The sequence below is a fragment of the Anopheles marshallii genome, chromosome 3, assembly GCF_943734725.1.
Source record: "Anopheles marshallii chromosome 3, idAnoMarsDA_429_01, whole genome shotgun sequence".
Classification (NCBI taxonomy): domain Eukaryota; kingdom Metazoa; phylum Arthropoda; class Insecta; order Diptera; family Culicidae; genus Anopheles; species Anopheles marshallii.
Window position 1 is genome coordinate 21,790,066 of NC_071327.1, and position 9,482 is coordinate 21,799,547.

Sequence of the window (9,482 nt, forward strand, 5' to 3'; positions counted from 1 at the left end):
CAGATAGTGAATACGAATGAAGCATGTGAAAATGAAAGGAATATTTGTGATTTTAATAAGTAAGCTAAATCGATCGGTGTCTTTTGCTTTGCGCGAACGATCCGTTCTTCTTCCCCAGATCGACCCGAAACAGATAAACTCGACACGTTTGTTTGCACTCGATCGGAGCGGTCCGGGAAACAATAGGGATCCGAAGCGCACTTGAGACACCGGTCACAGCAGCCACATTCGCTAGATAGGAGGTAGATATAGAAATTAAGATATAGGGTAAAGAGGGCACCTTTCATGATGCAGCGTTATATAGTCACTACTCAATATAGGTTCGTCAATATCCAATTCATCGATGATGATGCTCTTTAAAGACCTGATTTGAATATCCCGGTGTGTGAACCACTGGAATACGGTAATGGCACCTGCATCAAAAGTCATAGAATAAAACAGAATGACGCGCCAAAGTAGTTACGGAGTTTGTGCGGCCCGGGATCCAAAGTTTTGCCATCCATTCCAAAGCATCATCATCATCCCTTACAGATAGCGCCTCATTGATGATCTCTATTGCAAGATCAAGTAAGACCTGTCTCTCAAGTGCCACTAGTTCTTCCTTTCTTTATAGCTGATGAACCATATGCAAGATGATCATTCATTTGTCAAAACCCTTATTCTAACTCCGATACTCAACATTAATTTTTTCTTCCTAGGAGCTAGGGTTGCATAGTTAAGACTTTCCTTATTGTTATGTAGAGTTTATAAGCGCGATCAAACATTGTATACAGTAACTTTCTCACCTGAAACCGAATAAAGAACAATAAATGGTAAATCGGATACGCACGCGCTGATTCCTGTGGAAGAACCTTACACCATCCAGAAGTGTTTTCAGCAAAGCTTATCAGCAAATTCTTCGATGCTGATACAGTTCGTGCACTCTTCAGTGGTGCCACATTCCGCTACGCAACCTTCGTCCTGCTCGTGTGCATCGAATGCGGACGGAAATAGTATTCTATAGTACGCTTCGGCCGTTTTCGGTTCCATCGGTTCACCCATACTCGCGAGCAGCGTAATGAGCCGCACCAAATCTACCTTGTTGCCTGCAATAAACGGGCATTACAATCAAGCCGACCGGAACCACCGAGATTATCTCTTTACCGGATGATGTAGTAGCACCTATAAACGTCACAGCCGTCCGAATGTCCTCAGTGTTCGGCGGTCCACCGGTGGCGGTGCGATGATTTAGAAAAAGCTTCGCCACCTCCTCAAAGGTAAGAAAGTACGTGCCGGTTAGCTCCATTTCCTTGGACAGGTTCATTTCCTAGATAAATCAATAACCCTTTCTATAATTGCAGATGTGTGACAGTCCAGCCATCCTTACCTCGTATTCGGTCATGTGATATCCAATGCTACGCATATAGTTCGGAACATCCTGGACGTTCATGGCATCTCGCAGCTTTTGAAGAGAGAGAGAGATGAAATTAAATGAAAAGGACCCAAAAACGTAAAGACTTCACACCTCACCGTAAGTTCTGCATCACCGTCACTATTCTTTGGGGATATCTGATTGTAGAAGAACAGACTTAGAATCTCGCGCACGTAACATCCTCTCTTACCGCCCGGAAGAAGTGTACAAAAAGGATCCAATCCCGAACCGGCATGTCTTATATTATCGAGCAGTGGACTTGCAAGCAAGAGAAAAGGCTATGCTAAAGGTAACGCTGAAAGATATCAACAATCTTGCATACCTCGTATTAATCTTCCACATACTAACTGCATGATCTCCTTCGCCGAAAGTGAAGGCGCACCGTACCGTCCAGGCAATTTGCAATCCCTTCAAACGCTTCGGATGCCCTCGTACTGCGAGATACTTGAACGGGTTCCCATCGATCGGGAGATGATGCAGATAGATATTGTTATCGGTGATGAACAGGAAATAATCTTCGCCAGGAAGTTGCTAAAAATGAAACCATAAACATTATCCCACTGATCTGTGTATCATCATTCAATCGTTACCCGTAGAAAACGTGCGGGACCATCGTGAAAGGGAGCCAGAAATGTGTGTAGAATTTCGAACGTTTTGCTGTGAAATATTTTGAATTTAAGCTGATCATTTGCCACCAGAATCTCGTTCCCGCCTGGCAAGATAAGAAGCGCTGTTGGAAATGCGGACTGTTCAATGCGCTTCCGCTTGACAGTCGATAGAGCCTCCAGTTGTACCAGTTCGTCGCAATTGATCGTGTACTGAACCATGTGCTAAATCGAAGAAGGAAGCATTATTGAGCCTCGAGTGCTTTGTCATTTCGAATATGCTCACCCGATCCTCGCTGATGGATACAAAATCAGTCGCGCAAAGAAACGCTAGATCGACCATTCTATGCGTTACGCATCGTCCTACCGCCTGCCATTCGTCCTTTACACGATGCAAAAGCGTGATCGTATTGCTTTCATCCTAAGAAGGGAGAAAATAATGAGTCGGGTGTTTATGAATGTCAAGACGATCCTCTTACCACACAAACGAGATGCTTGCTGTCCTCAGAAAACATAACCAATCGTATCTTCTCGCCGGTAAACTGTACAGGACCACTTCCGGTAAGGATCAGCAGGTTGGGTTCGACCATCCAAAGGAATCCATTTTCAGCACCACCGGCCAAAAATGTTCCTGCAGGGAAAATAATTCTCGTAAGCTGAATTTCCAACATACGAATAACTTCCATTTCACTTCCAATACAGACCGCATGGTGAATAGGCTAGGGTGGTGATTCGACCGCGCCGTGTACGCTGAATCGGTACATCGAGAGCTAATCTCATCGCTTTCGTTTGCAAATCATACACGACAAAGCGGCCATTGCCGTCGCAAGTACACAGCTCTGATCTAGAACCAAAGGGAAGTAACGCGTACAATACACTTTGTCGAGAGATGAATAGTTCCCCCCTGTAGCAAGTACCTGCCGGCATGTACAGCAAAAGCCGTAATAATGCTCGGAGACTGCAGAAATAGCTCCTGGATTTTGTTATACACTATGTCAATGTCGTAGATTTTGCCAGACTTGGTGGCGGACACGAATCCACGCACGATCACTGGCCGCGCTTCGAAGGAAACGTCCTTCGGTGCGATGTCCTCTATATTAACTTCCAATTTCTTTTCCGTTGTTTCTTAAAAGCGAGAAAAGATATTAAATGGTACATTGAATATTCATTTCAGACTTTCTTTGCTTTCTTCCAGCTACCTTCCTTTGGTGGACAATCGTCTGCTTCGCTCGGTTCACTCGACACCTTCCACTGGCGTGTTTCGACCAGCTCAAACGATAGCGTCCGTATCGGTTCGAGATCCTCTTGCTTGAACCAGTAGAGAATCTTCATCGAATTGTCGTAAAATCGAATCTCACCATCATCATCGCCGGTGACGATTTTCTCATCGCATGAGCGCACCACATTGATCGAAGCGTACTTCAGGTGAAGATATTTGAGAAATTCCTTCCGGAGTACGCTACCCTCCGCTCCATCAGCATGTTTCCGATCGTTGCTCCAGAGCACTGCCATTCCCGCACCCGTCACCGACACGGCTCGATCCGTACACTCCACAAACACGGTATCATTGTAATCCTGAAAGCCGTGCCGTTTCGGCACTTGGATCGACAGCTTCTGTTCCTTGCTATCCCATGCACCAAACGCGACTCCACTTTCCAGCGTGACGACGAACTGATTGCGACGGCCACGATCCGGGCAGAAATGGATGGTTTTAATACGTCCCAGCCGAGACGGTAGTGTGATGGTATCTGTGAAATGTTGTACAAAAGCTTACCCATCTATTCGATGAAGAGACAGACACCGTTCATACCATCGGGAAAATCGTTTCCAACCGTCCAGGACCACAGTTTCAGTTGGCTGCCCTGTTCGGACGCTGTTCCACCCCCGGCCAGCAGGTACTTCCCGTCCCGGCTCAACGAAACCGCACCAATATCACCTTTAGTTTTGAATGGCTCGAAAATAGTCCTTATCGCAACCGGGAGCTGGTGGTTCTCTCCTCCAATATGTCGATCCCACACATTGATGCAGTAGGAACAATCGGAACTCACCACAAATCGCCCACTTTCCTCACATCCGATCATGTTGACGACATTTTTCTGCACATCAAAGACGGTGGAATTATTGAGGATACTTTAAACCTCGTGAAATGCTGCAAAGCATCTTACGTGTCCAACAACTGGTGTTATCTTTTCGCGCTCTCCATCATAGCAGTAGAAGAGAAGTGTGTTTCCCGATGCCAAAACAAGCTCCTTCCGGTCACGAGTTGTACTGACATTGAGCAAGGACACGCGTGGATTGAATCCAGACAACCAGATTAGGTGCTTTATCGTGAAGAATTGAAACGAGAATGGGATATTAGTACATCTTTCCTCATAGAAACATCTAAGATATTCGATACTTACCAAAGGATGACAACGATGGTGAATATTATCTACCGGAGGTGCATCTTCTTTAGGGTTATATTCCACAACTTCTCCCATTTTTCCACAATTTTCTCTACTTATTGGAGGTTTCCGAATATTGAAGGTGTAGAACTGTGTAAATCGGGCCTCGGGACTGGTTGCTATGATGTGCATTCAAGTGTATTTATCGACAAGTTTACCGTTGGCAGGGTAACTATGTAAGCATTCCCGGGAGTTATTGGCACTATGGGTGAATGCCATTGGAATAGTTTGAAAGGACCATTAAACGGACTTCAAAAATAGATTCTACCATCGCAACGCATCAAAGTAATGCTTGAACGATATCCAATGTTCATTCTCACGCTGTTTCTTCTGAACACCCTTTCGTAACGTTCACGGTCCATCTGTAACCGCACCGCATACGAACGCTGACCTCTGCCTCGGTGTGCGCAAACGTTTCGGTTAATCAATTTCCGGTCAGTGACTCAATGCTCGACACCATCCGCAGCCTATCGATCGTGTCCAGCTGTTTCAGCGCGACCCTGAAGAAGTGTACAAACCCCGGCCGGTTGTGTTTCGTAACGATCGCGACGAGAGCAGTGTCCGTCACTTCGTCACCTTCATCATCACGTACGATCATCTTTCGGTGTCGGTGGTGATGTTTGCTGGATGACATCTCCCAAAGGTTTATATGCCACAAGACTTCCCTTCGGTTGGGACGTTTTGTGTCTTCTGCATTGAACCGTTGATGTGATGCATACATGATCTCGCGACTGGCATTGACCTCTGCCTGGTCGGAAGAAGGGGTAAGACATCTACATACAGCCGAAGAAAGATTAGCATATAACCGGATCAGTAATCGATTTCATACGCGAACAAAGATGCCAAAGGTTATATAATGTTGGATTACATGGTACTTTGAAGAATAGGACTTTTTGAAGTTGGTACTAATGTGCTATCCATCTCAATTTGTGAGGTCGTTCGGTGTCATCATCATAACGTAGTAGAGCATACCTCCTTTATCTTCAAACCCTTATTTTATTGAATTCTTAGAAGTACACATTAATATAGAATTTTGTTTAAAAGCCTAACATTTTTTTTATAACAAACTAAAAATATTTCTCATCATTAACACATGAACCTCAACCCCATACGCCGCTGTATCCGATCCGTTCTCATCTTGGTCTTGTCATTTGCACTGGAATCCGTCTGGTCTGAAATAGCCAAAGCGCTCGCAAAAGGTTACGCCAACTACACCAGTTGCACAACGAATTTGTCGCCTCGTGAAAAGCGCCCGCACCACGGCTGTGGGGAGGGAAAAAAAGATGGCAAACAACCGGCCGATGTGCAGTAAGCGCACGGCCTGGTGGAAAAAGTTTTCCACTCACCTGGCACAGTAACGTGACGTGCTCTGACGTAGGCAGCAGCCACCAGGAGTTCGGAACCACCGTGCACAATGAGCGGTCGCTTTCCGTATTGCCCGAACGGTATGCGCACCAGATGTGGGTTTGGAAACCCCCAGTGGAACATGTGCCACTCGGCGCGGAACGTGACAGCGTAAGGACCATCAGTACAGTAGTACGTACGGTCGTCAGGTGTGCCTGGTAGACCAGCAGACGGAGAAGTGGAATTATTGTTTGCTTTCAATGTTGTTCAAAGAACTTCACGACATCCCTCGTTGCAGAAATGTTTTTACTTTCGCTGGATGGGTTGTGTCATTTGTGGGATTTCGTGGTGGAATTTTCTGCAGTTGATGTTGCTAATTATGGTATTATTCAACCAAGAAGTAATTTACCATCGAACAATTGCTTTCATGTACTTGTGCGATGGCGTTTGAATATCTAGCAACCTTTGAATATCCCCAACTCATCCAAGACACCCATGGAGCGGCAGATCAGTTCGCAAGGATTTCCAAAGTTTGAAGTTTGGACAAAATGTCCTTCAAGGGACACCGTTGTTCGCTTCCGGCAGTACTCCGGTTGGGCAACTCCGAAACACACCTCCCACCAATTCTGCCCGGTACCACACTGGCCGCACGGATTCTTCGCCACATCCGCACCCTGCTACTCCTCTCGCCCGAGCATCCCGAAACCCGCATCTACTATCGCAGCCGAACGAAGATAGCGGCGGAGAATGCAAGACTGGTCCGGGAACTACCACCCTTCATCGTGCACCCGTTCAGCAGCTTCCGAAAGTGCTGGGAAATGGTGATGTACTTCGTGCTGACACTGCATCTGGTGACGCTTGCGTTCGCGTTCGCATTCGCACCCCATCTGCCGTACGTTGTCCTGTGCCGGATCCAGCTGTTTGACTGTGTGCTGTGCGCGTTGCTTGGGACAGAGTTCGCCGTGAAGCTGGTCACTGGATACGTGAGCCAAGGCGAGGTGATACTGGAACCAAGCCGCATTGTGCGGTATCGGTTGCGCTGGTGGAATGTGGCCAATCGGATGTTGCTGTTCGTGCCGTATGTGCTCCTGTTGGACGAGTTGGTGCGTGCGTTCTACCAGGACGCTGCCACCGCTTACCTCTGTCTGGTGATCTACCTGTATCTGCTCTGCATCTGGCGCTTCCGATCGATCAACTGGTACTTTGTAACGGTCGCCCGAAGTCTGTTCGGGCTGTCCGAAAAGCAGATCCGCTATCTGGAACCCATCATGGATACGCTGTATGTGCTCCACTGGACATCCTGCCTTTTGTACGTCGTGCCGATGCTAACGCTATCACTGCTTGGTGACAATCAGTTCGAAGCCAATTTTCTGGTGGATGTCCTATGGAGTCACGATCAACATCGAGATGCTACTCTCTACCCAATCACGCACCGGCCCCGTTTGCCTCCGATCAGCAACGTTCGAGATTACTTCCACCAGCATCTACCGAAATCTTCCATGTGCGGTGAGTTCATGGCAGCACGACTGCACGACGTGGAGCACAACGTGTCCGTGACGTATCGATATCTTCGTGCCATGATGATCACGCTCAAGATTAGCGTACAGGGCGGACACTCGCTCTCCGTAACCCATGACTTCTTGCACGAATGGACGCAATCGCTGCTCCTGCTCGGTGGTTGGATCTGGTCCACCTACATCTTGCTGCTGCTGATCCGAACCATCATAACGGCGGACGCCAGCGAGACACAGTACGATGAGATACTGAACGAGATCGATGCATTCTGCCGGAGGATGCGGCTCGGGCACGCTGTGAATCGAAAAATGAGTCGTCACTTTGCCTGCCACTATCGGATGCACTACTTCGATGTGCGTCCTATAAGGGTACAGGCGTCGGATAGTCTGCGACGCACTGTACTGATGGAGATTACCTTCCAACGCTTTCTGGCACGGAGCAATCTGTTCCGCGATCTACCACCGTACATACTGGAGGATATTGCCGATCAGCTGCAGTTCGAGATATATCTGGAGCAGGACACGATAATAGAGGCAGCTAGTGCGGCCAATGCGATGTACTTTCTTGCGATCGGTACGGCCGCCGTCTATGCGCCGGATGGGGTGGAGTTGGGCCATCTGATCGATGGTGCGAACTTTGGCGCAATTGCACTCTTTCGCACGGATGCCCAACACACAGTGCGTGTCGTGGCGTTGGAGGTGTGTGAGGTGTATCGGCTTGAGAGGGACAACTTTCAGACGCTGCTCAAACCGCACAGCTACCTACTGGGGCAGGTTGTGAAGCATGCGGACAAACGTATCCAGGAGAGGAATCTGTCCATGAATGAATGTCCCGATGAGCAGTACTACGATACATTCTTTTACTGACACGAGGAGCGTTCTATGCCGGAGGAGAACTATTTGGAACTCTAGACCAAGTACGTATTAATCGGGACGCTTCTTTGAAGGTCATCTTTTTTCCAATTTTAAAGTAATCCTTTTTTGTTGCAGCTGCCCGGAGGTGAATAAATAAGCATTTTATTATGTATTTGGTAGCAAAACTGTCCGTCCATTACATCGTTCCTTAGCTAGAAAATAATCCATTTTGTTTTATTTTATCGTCCTTTGGTTGCGATCTTATAATCTCTAAAGCAAGACTACGATGTCCGTCTTTAAACGCACCATTAGTACCGACCACTCAACTCATCAATTTACCTCTCCAACCTGGGCAACAACCAACACCTCCCTTTAGCTCATCGTCCATCAGCCGCTAATCTTACGCAACGATTGCTTCAACCGTTCACACGCCAAAACTGGACCGAACCCGTACAAGCGCAAATACAAGCCCGAGAGCCGATCGTATTTCCGCATTTGGAATTGTAGCTGGGTGGACAACGGGCCAGAAGGGGACGGAACGAGTGGAACAAAACCGTACAACCTGCCACCGGTTGAGATGGAGCCAACGACCGGTGGGGTGCGTCCTTCGGAACAAAAGAAAAAAAAAACCAGCGTCCGTATCCTTGACCGAGGCCGAGACGGTTCGTGAACCGATCCATTAAGTCATCCACATGTATCTGAGCGCTGTGGGGTGGGGGGTTGCTAATTATCAATTCCGTACGAACGGTGGTACCATTTTCCAAACATTTCGCCCCGAATCACCGATGATTGGGGTCGGAACAGGGGTGTGCAAGGTGTCCATAACCGATTTGTTCGACAAAGTGTTTACCAGTGTAATGCAGCAGCAGTCGTAACTGGTGGCTTTTGGTTGGTTAAAGCAAAACAAAACAAAAAATAAATGGAGGAGAAAGCTTTCAACCGGGAACTCGGAAGAGTGTTTAGAGTACAAGCAGGGGATCATTGCCGGCATGTCGCAATGGCATCGGTGGATGAAAAGTCACGTTTTCCGGTGGTATGTCGGTGCGATTATGTCGGCTGGAAAGGGACCAGGAAGGAGACCAACGGAAGCTAGAGCGGAACGGCCCGGAACAGGAGCTACCTACCGAGAAAAAGGTGACATTTCGTTTGGCCCTTTTTGTGTTTTCTCGCCACCCCCTCCCCCCTGTGGGTATTTGTTTGGTCGTGGGTAGGGTAACATTTTTCCTCGCTTCATAAAATTGTTCACCGTGCATGTGGCAGCAGAACAGTGCTCAACGTGAGTTCGGAGCAGGAAACTTTGCAAATCTTT

At 47.6% G+C, this 9,482-nt stretch overlaps 2 protein-coding genes across 2 annotated transcripts; one reads left to right on the top strand and one right to left on the bottom strand.

Annotated features, from left to right (window-relative positions):
* Positions 1–873: 873 nt before the first annotated feature.
* LOC128714810 (cilia- and flagella-associated protein 251-like) lies at positions 874–4,496 on the bottom strand. The gene is made up of 14 exons (XM_053809689.1): positions 4,419–4,496; positions 4,182–4,337; positions 3,827–4,112; positions 3,216–3,764; positions 2,934–3,141; positions 2,721–2,860; positions 2,496–2,647; positions 2,303–2,437; positions 2,002–2,241; positions 1,734–1,942; positions 1,510–1,669; positions 1,367–1,441; positions 1,144–1,306; positions 874–1,085 (listed from the first exon to the last, which is right to left on the bottom strand). Exons 1-14 carry the CDS (start codon positions 4,494–4,496, stop codon positions 874–876), a joined length of 2,763 nt encoding a protein of 920 aa, XP_053665664.1.
* Positions 4,497–6,352: 1,856 nt separating this feature from the next.
* On the top strand, positions 6,353–8,185 carry LOC128714848 (uncharacterized). Its single transcript, XM_053809729.1, has one exon. It carries the CDS (start codon positions 6,353–6,355, stop codon positions 8,183–8,185), a length of 1,833 nt encoding a protein of 610 aa, XP_053665704.1.
* Positions 8,186–9,482: the final 1,297 nt, after the last annotated feature.

Bases quoted from the DNA above. Each gene is read 5' to 3' on its own strand.
- LOC128714848 (XM_053809729.1), top strand. From the start codon at position 6,353: ATGTCCTTCAAGGGACACCGTTGTTCGCTTCCGGCAGTACTCCGGTTG.
- LOC128714810 (XM_053809689.1), bottom strand. From the start codon at position 4,496: ATGGGAGAAGTTGTGGAATATAACCCTAAAGAAGATGCACCTCCGGTA. The intron at 1,670-1,733 runs GTATGCAAGATT...CTTGCTTGCAAG, and splicing joins ATGTGGAAGATTAATACGAG to TCCACTGCTCGATAATATAA. The intron at 1,086-1,143 runs GTAAAGAGATAA...CGTTTATTGCAG, and splicing joins AGGTGCTACTACATCATCCG to GCAACAAGGTAGATTTGGTG.